A 13,902-nucleotide genomic window follows, 5' to 3' on the forward strand; every position below is an offset into this window, starting at 1 on the left:
ACTAACGTGCGCATTTTCAAACTTCTCATCTATATTTCTGATTGCAAATTCTAATTGGATTCTACATAGTTTTAATATTTTTTCTGTCAAATAGTATCATTTTCATATGAGATATCCTTGGGCGGATCCAATCTTTTTGTTCTAATGTGATCTAATCACAACAGACATTTAAAATCATGTAACAATTTGATACTTACTCTATTTTTCTAGAACTTTGACTTATATTTCATAATCAAAATTTCAACTGATGCCTAACAATTTCATTTTAGAATTACATTGTATTGATCCAAACGAAGATGTTCAAACACTTCAAACATTTAGATAAAAAATGATAAAAATATTTAATCGAAAAAAATAAAAAAATAATGATAGAATCAGAGCCAGAAGTGGACTTCTCCAACCTCATCACCACAGACAATGCAGTGTGAGTCTTTGTCATAGGCGATTGAAGTTAATCTGAAACCCTTCAACAATCCATCATCAACAGTGCTGCTGAACTCCTCTTTTCCTGTCGAAAGATCAAAAAGATGAACTTTGCAGATTCCATTTCCTTTGGATGTGCAAACAAGATACTCTTGATTTGAATCAACGCAAAGAGGAGCGAGGGAAAGTCTTCTTTCGGATGAAACTGTTAAGGCTTTATCTCCATTGAAGGTGTATCCAAGGAAAACTCCTGATTTAAATACGAAAAAGAGCTTTCTGTTATAGAGGAAGAGAAACTCTGGTGTTGATGCATCTTCTGTATCAGGGATGATCCTTGTTTCTCTTGTTGCAATGTTGTAGCAGTTGATTGGATTTCCATTTTGTTTGAAAAGGATGTTTTCTCCACTGCGTTCGATGAATTGAAGGTCTGCTTGGGGAATTAATGGTAAACATAAGTCACCTTGGCATATTCCGGTGGTAACGTCAGAGAATATGAGATCAAATTTGAAAATTGAAAGGAGTTTGATGGACATGAAGGAATTTGGAGTCATCTTGATATCCATAACGTCATTAGAGGATACTGAGAACATCTCTGAATAGTCATACAAGGAGAAAATTCGATAATTCTTTCCTGGACCGAAATAAAGTACTGCTCTGCCATTTGTATTGTCCAATTCTACAAATCCTGGGTAAACAATTGGATCTGTAGTGAACAAAAGCCTTCTCTCGTAAATTTTTCCTTCGATCAGATCTTTAGGTAAAAAATCGTATTTTCAAAATTTAATGGAATTCAAAAATTTGCAATTTCAAATAGCAATTCTAGCATTCATATTGTAAGGAATATCATTATCAACCATGTAGACTTATATTATTCTTCATTTAAAGTCTGATGCTCAATTTTTTAATTGAAATTGATATTATTGTGGGACAAAATCAATTTAACTAATGACACGCAGCGAATAATTTTATTTTCTAATGTAAAATCTATTGGAATGATCATTCTAAAAAATAAGCTTTCACAATATGGTTTACACCTTTTTTGATCCGTTTTTTATGTTCATGCTGCTTGATAGTTAATTCATTTAAAAATGATCAAGAATATATTGTATGTTATTGTAGTACAATGTAATGGACTGACATTGAAACCATTAAGCCTCATTTTTATTAAATATTCAAGATTATTTGATATTTTAAAAATCCTTTTTCTGTAAAGAGTTATAATATTTATAATATAAGGATACTATTTTTATTGTTATTTATATATGTTATCATATTATAGCTAATATCTCATTATTTTAACTATTTTAAAATATTGAACTAATCATACCTCCCAGATTGCACACATATGGAGACAATATCTTTCCTACTTTTAGCCCTAAAGAATTAAGGTTTACACCTTTTTGCCCGGTTTACACCTTTTTCTCCTGACTATATATTTCCAAATAATTAATAAGAACGAATTCGCATCTTTAATCTATCAGTCTGTACTATATAACAAATCTTGAATGTTTTGACTATATGTTTAGAATATTGTATATTCTAATATTGTATCTTATAGTCCAAATACTCAAAATTCATTTAGGGTGAACTTACCACTTTCTGACATTCTCAATTTTTTGACAAATAAGTATCATATCCCAATTTTCTATGATAAAAAGCCCTTTTTTTTGATCGAGAAAAAGTCATTATAAATCACCATCTAATACTTCAGATGACTGTTATACTTTTTTGTTATTAAAATAAAGATATGTTCATTCAAGGAAGTGGTAAATGCACCCTAAAATATCAATTTTTCCGATATCGCTTTACTTCACTTATATCAATCTGATAAAACAATTGACGTAAGCTAAACTAATAGATATAAGTAGGGTAAAGGTCATAATGGTTATCCTGTTGATTTCATCAATATTTTTTTTTGAAAATTCAAAAAATTTCGAATAAAAAAAAACGACAGATAATCAACTGACCTTTCCTGATGATCTTCCTTCTTGCTTATCCGACTTTGCTAAGTGCCTAACAAGAGGGGAGATAGACGTTGATTCTCAAGTTGCAAATGTTGTTAGGCTTGATAATTACGTTCAAAAATTTAAGCATGCAATTGAAACATACGACAAAAAGAAAGCAAAACTCAAACTTTCAGAGCAACCACTATATCCATCTAAGTTAATTCGTCATTCAATTCTTCTCGAATATTTTTATAGAAAAGAATGTGGGAAATTTCTAGAACTACAGTCAGAAGCATGCAAGTATGTTATAAGAATCGTTAAATCCATGGTAGATTATATCGTTACTGATCCCTGTCTTCATATCAACGTTCCAAAATTTCAGAGCTATATTGAGGCGAAGTCAAGATCTAATCCAATATATGCCGAAGTGAGAGCGAGAAGGATTTCTATCAAATACAAATATAAAAATTATTCATTTAAATTATTAAATTTAAATGTTAACCGCAAAAATCAGATTAAGTCCGGTCTTCTAGCAGCATCTGGCCAATTCGATCACGATTACAACTATTCTCCTCCATCCGAAATCGATGAAATCATTGCTGAATATTTTTACGAATCCAACATGAATCAGACAATTTATCCAGCCGCTAAAATGATAGCATCTGGAGATACTAATTCAGCTGTAATGACAATTACCTCTATTGTTCAGGAATTTTGTAAAACAATGAATATCACAAACGAAACATCATATACGATAGTATACACTTCAATAGTTAGACTACTATTTGATCAATCATACGTTATAGAATCTGAGCTCAATAAATACAGAAAAGAAGACGAAATTTTCCTGAAAAAAGCAGAAGAGTTTTCTCAACGATCTATTAGAGAAATGAGACTATCTAAGGATATACAGAGATATTATACTCCAGGATTGAAGTTAGGATCTCTTTTTACTCAGAAACAATTTGAAATGTTAAAACAGCTGGAATTTATTACAAATCCGATTGATTTAGCAAAGCACATACACTCGATGACTCTTACGTTAGCTAATTTCTTCGGAAGCGAAACTGGCGTCTTATCATTTGATGATACTCTCACTCTTATCCTTTCTCTTACTGCTAAAGCACCTCCTGCAAATACTGTATCCATTACGAAGTTTTTGGAGAAGTGGAGCAAGATTTCTCTTGATAAAATTGTTGATCAATCGAAAGACTTCTTTATTGCAGCTGTTCAGCAGTTGCTATATGAAGGAGACGATAATAATCCAGATAGACAATAAATTTCCCATGTTTTGTTTAATATTATGTTATTATTAATGTAAATTTAATTCTAACACTGTAATAAATACTAGTTTTTCTAATAGCTTATCTTTTTAAATGATTTCTGTAGGGTTGCTAAAATTTTGTTATAAATCAAAACTTCGAATTTGGAAGATTGTTTGATTTCGTGATTTTGGATCTTCCTAAAAGATCTTTCAATTTAGAAACTCTAATTTTCATGCTCAATTCTCTTGTGATAATGTATTTGACAGCATATCATTTTAAAGTTATAGAAATGTATATTACCAGAGGGCGGAATAAATTTAATAGTTAATAAGAAAACAAAATTTATTTGAACAAACAAAAAACAAGTAATAAAATAAAAATAATGAATTATTGTTGAAGAAGCCTTGTCTGATTTTTGAATATATAATTTGATTCGACAAATGCTGTAGCAATTACATACAAATTATAGGAAAGATCGATTGTATTATTCTTTTTTTCGTAAAAGTTGATGTTATCTCTACCAGCAAAGTGGCATAAACCAGCAATTTGTCCTACATTCAAAAATGAGTTCAGCCAGTTGTTTTCGCATTGTATTTCAACGACAACAGTCTTTGGCTGCATGTAAAGGATATTAGCCATGAGAGATCCATGAACTCCCCATATAAACTTGAAACTATTGAAAAACAAAGCTTGCTCGAAAAATGGTTTGGAATCATCAGGAGTAAATGCCTCAAAATGGAACATTGGGAATTCTTTATTGCATGCATCAACTAATTCATGTATATCTGCTACGTATCGCTTCTGATCTGGCCTTCTATTTGCAATTATATATCTGAAAGGTACAATATTGTCTAACGAAAATTTCTTCTTGAAGTAATTTCGTAGATTAAGGATAAGACGTCTGTTTAGATCACCGCACCAGATATTTCTGATTGTTATTAAGGTTTCTGCATGAACTCTGCCATTATATTCACCCCATATTCTCCAGGGTTCTATATCTAATTCTCTGAGATTATCAATTATGAAAGGTTTGATTTCTGGAACAATAAATACTGCATCTTTCAAAATTTCTTGAGGCATGCATGCAATTGATGGCATAATTTCAAGGGACCAATGACCCCATTCATGAGTATGCTGATGGCCAACGCATACTGCAGTTTTAAAACACGTATAATTATAAGGAGACCAATGATAAGGCTGACCAATACCCCAATATCGTGGATGACATGACCTACTAAAAAGATGATATCCGTTATGTATGAGAAAAGCTACTTCTGTTGTAAAAGTTATATTTTTGATTATTAATATTTTTGTGGCATCATAATCCCAATCACCAGGCATCCACCCGGCAGGATATTTGCCAGCAACAAATCTGGCTTTTGTAAATTTCGGATATTTTTTTGGTAAAATAGGATCAACTTCTTTATATATAGGAATGCTTTGAGAATCAGTATTAATGTCTGAATTAACTGTACCAGTTCCATACCCTATTATGTTCGCAAACTCGGGAAATGTAAATGTAAATTTTATATGATCAAATTGATACTCGATAAGCATGGCGAAAAGGAGGAATAAGTAAAGAAGTGCGTGAACTATTGAGGCTTTTGATATTTTTCTTGAGGTTTGTCGTAGGAAAAGCCGCTCAAAACCCATGACACAAAAATAAATAAAAAAATGATTTGGGTATCTTTAGATTTGTATGAAGATTTAGCATTTGCCTATAAGTATATTGTTGAGATTTAGCTGAAGATGTTTAAGATATAAATTTTGAATTTTAGAACTATTTTCGGACTAACTCTATACATCGAGCCAACACAAAGGAAGACTATTTCCTATTGGAGCAATACCAAAAGAAATTCGGAATCAAAAAAACAAATAAACTTTAAATAAACAATAAATTCGAATGAAACAATTCGCATTGAATCGAATATGACTATGTATATCGTCAATTTTGCTTCCCAATAATTTGAATATAAAAATCAATATTTTCTTCTAAGCTTTGGGAATAAATGAAATATCAACTTTATTGGCCGGATCTAGTACTTCATCACACATGCGAGCATATGATTGATCAAATGAATCAAAAATATTTGCTCGCAAGTTAGGGTAATCTGCAATATCATTCTTTAATAAATAAGATGCTAGTGGACTTTCAAAGCTATTATAATTATCTTTATCGGGAACTTCATCTTCGAAGTTTGGCAATGAATATTGAGCCATTTTTGGATTGTAAATCGAGAAAAATGAATTAGCAAATGCTTCATTGATATATTTATCCACTGATTCACGTGTTGCTGGGATCTTTTTCTGCTGTTTTTGCTTACTTGGTGAATTTCTTGTTTTCATATCAAAATTTTAAAAATATCAGCGCTTCACACCAATAAGCCGACGATAATTTATCACAGGCGTGTAGGAAAAATTATGTAGCGGTTTAAAAATTCGAGCAAAATGATAAAAGATTACATAGATCAGTTTTCTAACAATAAAAACATACGCGGATCCGTTCCATTGCTTACTAAAAGTGAAGAGGAAGAAGATAATGAAATGATTTGCCCAAAACATAATAAAAAATACCAATTTTTTTGCAAAAATTGTCAAAAACCATTATGCCCTGACTGCCTTTTCGAAGAATATACATCACAAAACAAAGTACATAATGGACATAGAATCGAAAAAGTTGTAGATAAAAAGCAAGAAGCAAAAGATCAACTAAAAAAGGAAATTAAACAGGCAAAAGCTCTTAGAGACAACATAGAAAATCAATTGCAGTCAACACCAGATATGAAAGCAGCACTTGCAAGCCAGAAAAGTGAAATTGAGATTGAAATGTACAATACATATCGCGATTTCCAGCGTAATATTGAATCAATTTCAGCAAAAAACGAGAAAAAATTACTAGAAAAAGCATCTGCTATAGATTCTATGATAGATGATACTGAAAAAATTGTAGATATGGCATCTGCTATAGTTACAGCTAACGATGTTGGAGTATTTTTAAGTTCAAAGGAATTAGTTGCTAAAATTGATTCATTTGCTAAATCTCCACCTCCTTATTTGTTTGAAAGACAATCTTATCCTGATACAAACTATGTCTGTCCTCAAAGTTCAGAAACGGAATTTGATTTCTCAGATTTTACATCAATGCTCGACCAGAATCACTTAGAACGAGGTTATATTTACACTCCTGAGTTCAAAGCATTTGGAGCAAGATGGAGAGGTAAATTATATCCAAATGGAAACGGAAATGGTGCAGGAACACACATATCTATGTTCTTAGAGGTGTTAAAGGGCTTTGATCGTCCATTTCAGTTTAATTATCAAGTGAAAATTATTCATCCAACGCAAGATACAGTTTTAGAGCGTCATTTCGTTTCAGAATTCCAAAACTTGGATTCGTGGGGCTGGAATAGACTCGCTTCTCTTAATGTTGTTAAAAATAACGGATATATTTTCCCGGATAACAAGCTTAGGATACAAATTAAGCTTTCTCCTACTACTTATTCCGTTCTTACAGAGATTTACCTAGATATTCTTGAAAGAAAACGAGCAAAACTCGCAGATTTGAAAATGCAAGCAAATGAGAAGAAACTTATCATAAAAGATAATGAAAATACAGCTGATGATGGAGAAAAGGATCTTCCATGGAAAGCTGTAGAATCTTCAAGAGCTTGATATTAATTTATTTTTAATTTGTTTAGTAAATTAAAGAATGTATTATTCATTTATCAAAAGAAAAGAAAACATAGTTTATTTAGATAGTTACATGGCCTGATATAGAATTATTTGAAATTATCTATTTTTCATAAATTTTTGTAGTGTAATAACATAGGCGTATGCTAATTCGCGCTTATTTCTTTGCATAAATGTAGTCATGAAGAGATTGTCTTGGGGGCTTTTTCTCTACTGGTTTTTCCTTCTTAACAACAGGTTTCTTACGAGCTTCTCCAGCAGCAAGCTTCTTTTCTTCGATTTCTTTTGCAGTCTGTTGAGTAAACCATGCAGGTAAATCTGGATCTGCCCATTCTTCAGGAGCTGGTGGTTCTAATGGCTCTTCTAAGTTCTTTGTTTCCCATCTACGTAATGAAAGGACTAATCTTGCAAGCTCAGGCTGATCAGCCATAACTAATTTGACTTCATCATAAGCCCAACCTATTTTAAGCGTGCGCATTGCTTGTGCTGATATACGCCAGTTGCAAACACGTGCAAATCGATCGACACCATCTGTTACTTTCTTAAGATTTATATTTTTCGGAGACATACGATAAAGAATATAGCAAATAACATCGCCTTGACTAACTCTTTCCCAGTTTACAACTCTTTCACCTGAAGCTTCACTTAACCACTGAAGCAATCTCTGCTTTCCCTCATCCATTTTTTTTTCTAAAAAATACTCGTTATTTTTTTTCAAAAAAGTGACAAATATAAGTGTTCAAGCTCAAAATTTCATCAAAATAAACAATTCCTGGAGAAGGTTTAACTTGAAACTCTTAATTATTCAGAAATTCACTTATATACTAGCTAGTTTTATTTATTTCCAACGATAGTTTAAATCAAATCTTTTATTTCAAATAAATTTCACGAAACTTCATATATGATTTATGCTATTGCAAGAAAATATTATTATGTATTCATTCAATTTCCTAAATTTCTTATTAATTTTACAAAATTTCCATCCCGTTTTTGATTTCAGATTAACACATATCAAGGAAGTAAAAGATTTCTAATTTAATCTATTCTGATTTACTCTATATTGCAATTTATTAAATATATTCTCATCAATAATACAATTTGTTTTTTAATACTCATCAATACACATAAATGTTTGATATCCCGTAAATTTAAAATTATTTAGTCTTAGAAAACAAACAAAATAAGAAAATAATTTTTTGAATATTTTTTATTTCTGTTTAAATACTTTTCATTCCCTAAAATTTGGGTTTCATTATATTATATAGCGTTAAATACTTATTAAATTTTATTAAATGTAGAAAAAAAAACTAATGATATACGTAGAATGGAATTGGCTCATTGAACTGATGGAGGTTCTGTTGTTGTGTTGAGCTCTTAAGCCAATCGTAGTTATATGATTCCTTGACCTTCGCGTTTATGTAAGAAGAGTCCAAGAATTCGACTTCGTAATCGGAAGACTTGAAATTATCGAACAAGTCGAACGATCTTCGTCTCATGTTCTCTATAACCTGGTATGGGAGTGCGTAGAAGCCGCATTCGTCTGCGTTGTTCTCAACTTCTACGTTTTCAGGTGTCATGTATCTATCAATACCCCAGAATGGCATTGCCTTTATCCTTACTTCCATTGGCTCTTGTGTATCACTCCATGCGATGAATCCGATATCATGGAGACCGTTGTCGAGCTCGTAAACATCTAATGAACCATCATCGTCATCGGACTTGCGCTTAAGGATATATTTAAGGTTCTGATCACAGTAAAAAGTGTCAGTTGAAGTGCATTTGATGATATCAGCTCCGTGAGTTGTTCCGTTTCCTCTGACTCTTAAGATATCCTTGGAGCACTTCGATGGATCATCCTTGTTCTTCTTGACGCAATCGAGAGTTGCTGGGATCCAGTTTTCTGGGGCACGGACATTTGGACAAAGAACTTGTTCGTTTTCAAGAGTTCTGTTGCCAAGAAGGTACTGTACGGAATGGCCATCAGCACGCCATGAGTTGTGGAGGATCAAACAGCCCTTTGATGGTTGGACAGATTTATCTGATGAGATTCTGGAATTGTAACGCCAGTTGTCGTTGTAGCCAACAACGTTCATGGCATGGCCACCGAATTCTGTCTGGCGGTCGGCTTTGTCGATGCCAACGAATGTGCCATCTTTGGTTCTGCCTTGGAACTCAAGGAGAGCGCAGTATTCCTCTGTTTGTGAGTCTGGGCAGCGGAAGACTTTCTTCTGGCAGTGTGGGTGGTTGGAATATGGTGCTTCTGAGCACTTTGCGTAGAAATTAATTGTTCCAAGTGGAGTTCCAATGCCAAGAGGATGCTTCTTGAGGAAAAGAAGCTGCTTGATAGCTCTTGTATCGTAAACTGTTGTCATGCCTTTGAAATTGAAGCGGATTGGATTAGATTCGTTTTGTTTATAGAAATTATCGCACTGGAAATCTGTTACTGGGCTCGGATCGGGTACATATGGGCAGACTTGATCAGCAACAACAGAGGAGTCAAGACCTTGGATCATCTTAAGGAAATATGGGAAAGCTTCAACTTGGTTATCGTTTGTAGAATTTCGTTTGAAGCCACCGTAGCCGCATGCCTTTTCTGTTGGGTGTGCTCTGCAGTAATTTCCTACAACTGAGACAAATGCTTGGATTGAGAATTTGACAAATGTTTTTTCGTCAAGGAATCCTTTCTTAATTCCTTGCTCACGATATTGGGTTTCAAGATTATACAATGTTGACCAGCACCAGCATGTTCCACGATGAGCCTGATCGGTAGCTGGATTGATATAAGGAGGAGCATAAGCAGATGGTAAAGCAATATCGGGTAATTCGGCTTCGAATTCTTTGAAAAGATTATCAAATGTATTATTTCTAATTGTTGTGTCGGCAATTCTCTTTTGAACACGAATTCCGACAACATATGTAACAACAATTAATGCTAAAACTAATGCATTAAGAGCTACAAGAACTTTAACACCAAGAGATGTTTTCTTTTTGTTATTATCCTCATATTGTGAATACATCTCTGATTCCATTTTAAAATTTTTTTTTTCTCTCACATGATTCCTTTGAATTTGTAACTGCAAAACCGCTTTGGTCGATAAAGCTATATTTTCATTTGAAGAAAGAAATATGTTATTTATCATCGTTTTTTGAAAGGAAGAGTGAGGGCTTCGTAATTCCTGATTTGCCCAAAAGAATTTTGCATGTGATTATTAGCTATTATTGGTTATTTGCTATTTCAATGCATCGTAAAGGAGGAAAATATGACATTATGATAATCAATTCATTGCATTTCGCACTTCAATTTCAATGTGGTTGAAAATCATTTGCTAACTCATGTTGAATCACAGCATCATATGATAAAATACAAGAAATATCATGAACTATATCGAAGTTCAATAGCATATGCATATAATATAGCAAATGTAAATTATCTTGTTAATATCATTTAGTTAATTATAAATTTCATAATGCATTGAACATGTATATTCAGAAATCATTAATCTATGGAGTTGGGGAGCTCTAATAAAATAAATATTTTAAAATACTTGATTTTGCTGGTGATCACTTTATGATAAATTCTATGATTATAATAAAGTAAAATCATATGTGAATTTTCAAAACAATGAAGTCAAAATAAAATTAAATTTAAAATTTTGTATAATTTTAAAATTAATACGTTTAATTAGGTATTAAAAACAGAAAATATGAAAAGTATTGGCAATGTTTGACTTTCAACCGAACACTTGCCCTGATGAATAGTAAATATCTAAAGTTGTCTGGCCAGGAGAGTGGTCAGCAACATCTCCGGCTGTCCAATCAGGGTAAATTGCGAAATTGTTGAAGAACAAGTGAATTGATTGATTTCCTTGGATATTTAATTTTTGCTTAACGTATTTAACTAAAAACAGCATGGATTTTTGGCGAGAAAGTGTAACTTTGTTTTTCGAAATCTGTGGTAAGTCTGATGCACTATTTAATAGAAATGTAACCTTTTCTTCAGTCATTATATATTTTTGACAAAAAAGTGCCGGATTCATTTCATATAAAAAGTTCAATTGCTTTCTTGAAAATGGAAGAGGAATGCTTTTTCCAAAGCGAAAATATATGACGTTCTCGTTGAATGCGTGATCATTCCATCGAACTATGTGATACTAAAAAAAAAAAAAAAATATAGCAGCATCTCACTACATAATGCATAACGAAGTGCAGTTATATTATTGCACCGTTTTTCATTCATTAAAGCATAGTGTGAATGAAGAAATTTTGCCCAACAAGATTAATTATTTACAAATCTTTTCGATTTCATCAGCAATGTATCTATCAACAATCATCATATGCACTATTACATTCTTTAAGCAATTCTATTGGTTCGTTGCATGTGCTTTTCAAGAAAACTAAGGTAAACTATGGAAATAACCATTTTTATTTGAAATTTTGAATAAAAATGATCGGAAATTCTTTTCAATTTTTTTATCTGTTAGTATTGCGATATTAAATTGCATGCAAATGATACTTTCATTTACCGAGGCATTACATATTCGATTATTGATGTTAATGCAAGAAAAGCTCGAGTTGGAACAGGAGAAGATTCAGGTGAAAATCTAAATGCAGTAACTTCAGATTATGGACCAGATTTACATATCCCAAATTTCGTTACGTACTCCGATACTATTTTTAGTGTTACAGAAGTTGGAACCAAAGCTTTTCGAAATTGCTGGAATTTACGAACGATCAAAATAGGATTTGCCATTGAAATCATTAGAGACCAAGGATTTTCCCAATGCAGGAATGTAACGTCCTTGACATTCGACCAAAATAGCAGATTGCAAATTTTAGAAGGGAGCGTATTTTATGATTTCTATGCATTAACATCTGTAACATTTACAGGAAATAACCTCACGAAAATTGGAAATGCAGCATTTGCATTTGCATATTCATTAGAAACTATTACAATACCTCCATCAGTAACTTACATTGGGACTTCTGCATTTAAAGGTCTTAACGCATTAAAGTCCATTCAATATTGTGGAAATACCCCAATTACTGAAGATGTTTTCGATAGAATTGAAGTTTATAGTCATATAACTCCATCAAATATTGAAATCAAGGTAACCAGCTCATATCCTGCTTCATATTTTGCCACAGATACTTTTACTATTGATGATAACATCGTTTGCATATTTCCTAAAGCAATTACATACAATTTATTATGCAGCTCATATATATATGAATGTATGATTCCCAATTTATCTTATTTTTTCGTCTTTATTATTATATAAATATTCATTTGTTTTGATATATTATATGACAATATTTATTATTCATGTTTGTGCTATGAAAATTCATATCGAGACACGTACTAAAATAAGATAAACTCTAAACACAACATCTTCAAATTATCACACATAGTTTCAGATCCTAAACTATGTTTAATATATGGTACATATTCATATTGATGAATTTTAAACAATAGACTGTTCTATCAATGAGCGAATAGACAAATTTTTGTGTTCGTCAAAAGCTTGCAGTATCGGCAATATTCTCAATTTATATATTTTATTATTCAATGAAAATTTACGGTTATTTTTGTCAGTGTGCATTCGGAAGAAAGTCATCCTCAGCGGATGACAATGTTTGGTATAGTTACTTCAATAATCAATTTACAGGAGTAGAAACTAAAAACAGTCAAAATTGTAATCTACCAGAAGATAAAGGTCAATATTACTTAGAAGAGTGTAATTTTTTTGATGATAAAGACCGAGTTATTAACTTTGATCCAGTTAAAAACTCATTGTTCCTACATAATCGGTGTTCTTTTAGTAACTGCACTTCAACAGAAACTGGAAGTTGCATTAACTACAAAATCGGCAGTAATAGTTCGATTGTTCAACGAAAATTCTGTTGTACAAAATGCCAAAGTCAATATGGAGCACATTTTTCAAATACAAAAGTTGACAGAAATAACATAAACTTTTTTATTGAAAGTTCCCTTTTTGATGTAGGAAATGAAAGTTTTGGTTACTCTATAAATGCAGAACGTGATAATATCGTAGTTTCATCAACAAATTTCTCATCATGTAAAGGTTTAGCTGGACCTGCTGGTTTTTTTCAAAATTCTCTACGTAAATACACAACAAAATATAACTATACAACTGTTGTTAATAATTTAGCAACAAATAGTATAATTCTAAGTTTTTGGTATTACGCGTTGATTGATTCATGTAATATTATAAATAATACTAGTACCCAAACAGATGGGACTATTTCCCATGAATTTGATTCTCTTACTGTAAAAAGTTGTTCTTTTATTAACAACACTGCTCCTCAAGGTTCATATTTGATATATAACAGTGATAATTATGATCGAAATCAACAAACAACAGTTGATAATTGTTACATTGATAATTCGATTTTATTAACATTTTGGATAGATACTGTAGAACCTACTAATCCAAGAGAACTATTTACTAACAATTTGATTCATCTTTCAACTGGTAATTGCCAAGCAGAATTTGCAATTATCAATAAAAGTATTTCTGAAGTTAATGAACTTTTTCTTTTTTTACAAACTTTAGTAA

General features: G+C 31.9%; 8 protein-coding genes across 8 annotated transcripts, besides 2 other annotated features; 2 read left to right on the plus strand and 6 right to left on the minus strand.

Moving 5' to 3' along the window:
- Positions 1-133: 133 nt before the first annotated feature.
- On the minus strand, positions 134-1,198 carry TVAGG3_0143940 (uncharacterized protein; the record flags this gene model as incomplete). Its single annotated transcript, XM_001308613.2, has 1 exon — positions 375-1,013. One exon carries the CDS (start codon positions 1,011-1,013, stop codon positions 375-377), a length of 639 nt encoding a protein of 212 aa, XP_001308614.2.
- An 802-nt stretch (positions 1,199-2,000) lies between these two features.
- Positions 2,001-2,033: a mobile genetic element.
- Positions 2,001-2,033: a terminal%2Cinverted (terminal inverted repeat of tvBac_53III transposon ID:TVAGG3_0143950).
- Positions 2,034-2,355: 322 nt separating this feature from the next.
- Positions 2,356-3,717, plus strand: TVAGG3_0143960 (uncharacterized protein; the record flags this gene model as incomplete). The annotated part of the gene is made up of 1 exon (XM_001308614.1): positions 2,695-3,648. The coding sequence occupies one exon, from the start codon at positions 2,695-2,697 to the stop codon at positions 3,646-3,648; it is 954 nt and encodes a 317-aa protein (XP_001308615.1).
- A 304-nt stretch (positions 3,718-4,021) lies between these two features.
- Positions 4,022-5,287, minus strand: TVAGG3_0143970 (protein of unknown function, DUF563 family; the record flags this gene model as incomplete). The annotated part of the gene is made up of 1 exon (XM_001308615.1): positions 4,022-5,287. One exon carries the CDS (start codon positions 5,285-5,287, stop codon positions 4,022-4,024), a length of 1,266 nt encoding a protein of 421 aa, XP_001308616.1.
- Positions 5,288-5,626: 339 nt separating this feature from the next.
- Positions 5,627-5,980, minus strand: TVAGG3_0143980 (uncharacterized protein; the record flags this gene model as incomplete). The annotated part of the gene is made up of 1 exon (XM_001308616.1): positions 5,627-5,980. One exon carries the CDS (start codon positions 5,978-5,980, stop codon positions 5,627-5,629), a length of 354 nt encoding a protein of 117 aa, XP_001308617.1.
- Positions 5,981-6,082: 102 nt separating this feature from the next.
- TVAGG3_0143990 (zinc ion binding) lies at positions 6,083-7,306 on the plus strand (the record flags this gene model as incomplete). The annotated part of the gene is made up of 1 exon (XM_001308617.1): positions 6,083-7,306. One exon carries the CDS (start codon positions 6,083-6,085, stop codon positions 7,304-7,306), a length of 1,224 nt encoding a protein of 407 aa, XP_001308618.1.
- Positions 7,307-7,481: 175 nt separating this feature from the next.
- On the minus strand, positions 7,482-8,006 carry TVAGG3_0144000 (calponin-homology domain, CH-domain family; the record flags this gene model as incomplete). Its single annotated transcript, XM_001308618.1, has 1 exon — positions 7,482-8,006. The coding sequence occupies one exon, from the start codon at positions 8,004-8,006 to the stop codon at positions 7,482-7,484; it is 525 nt and encodes a 174-aa protein (XP_001308619.1).
- A 564-nt stretch (positions 8,007-8,570) lies between these two features.
- Positions 8,571-10,370, minus strand: TVAGG3_0144010 (papain family cysteine protease domain containing protein family; the record flags this gene model as incomplete). The annotated part of the gene is made up of 1 exon (XM_001308619.2): positions 8,632-10,353. One exon carries the CDS (start codon positions 10,351-10,353, stop codon positions 8,632-8,634), a length of 1,722 nt encoding a protein of 573 aa, XP_001308620.1.
- Positions 10,371-10,836: 466 nt separating this feature from the next.
- On the minus strand, positions 10,837-11,328 carry TVAGG3_0144020 (ubiquitin-like family; the record flags this gene model as incomplete). The annotated part of the gene is made up of 1 exon (XM_001308620.1): positions 11,056-11,328. The coding sequence occupies one exon, from the start codon at positions 11,326-11,328 to the stop codon at positions 11,056-11,058; it is 273 nt and encodes a 90-aa protein (XP_001308621.1).
- Between the last annotated feature and the right edge of the window lie 2,574 nt (positions 11,329-13,902).

The sequence above is a fragment of the Trichomonas vaginalis genome, chromosome IV, assembly GCF_026262505.1.
Source record: "Trichomonas vaginalis G3 chromosome IV, whole genome shotgun sequence".
NCBI classification, from domain to species: domain Eukaryota; phylum Parabasalia; order Trichomonadida; family Trichomonadidae; genus Trichomonas; species Trichomonas vaginalis.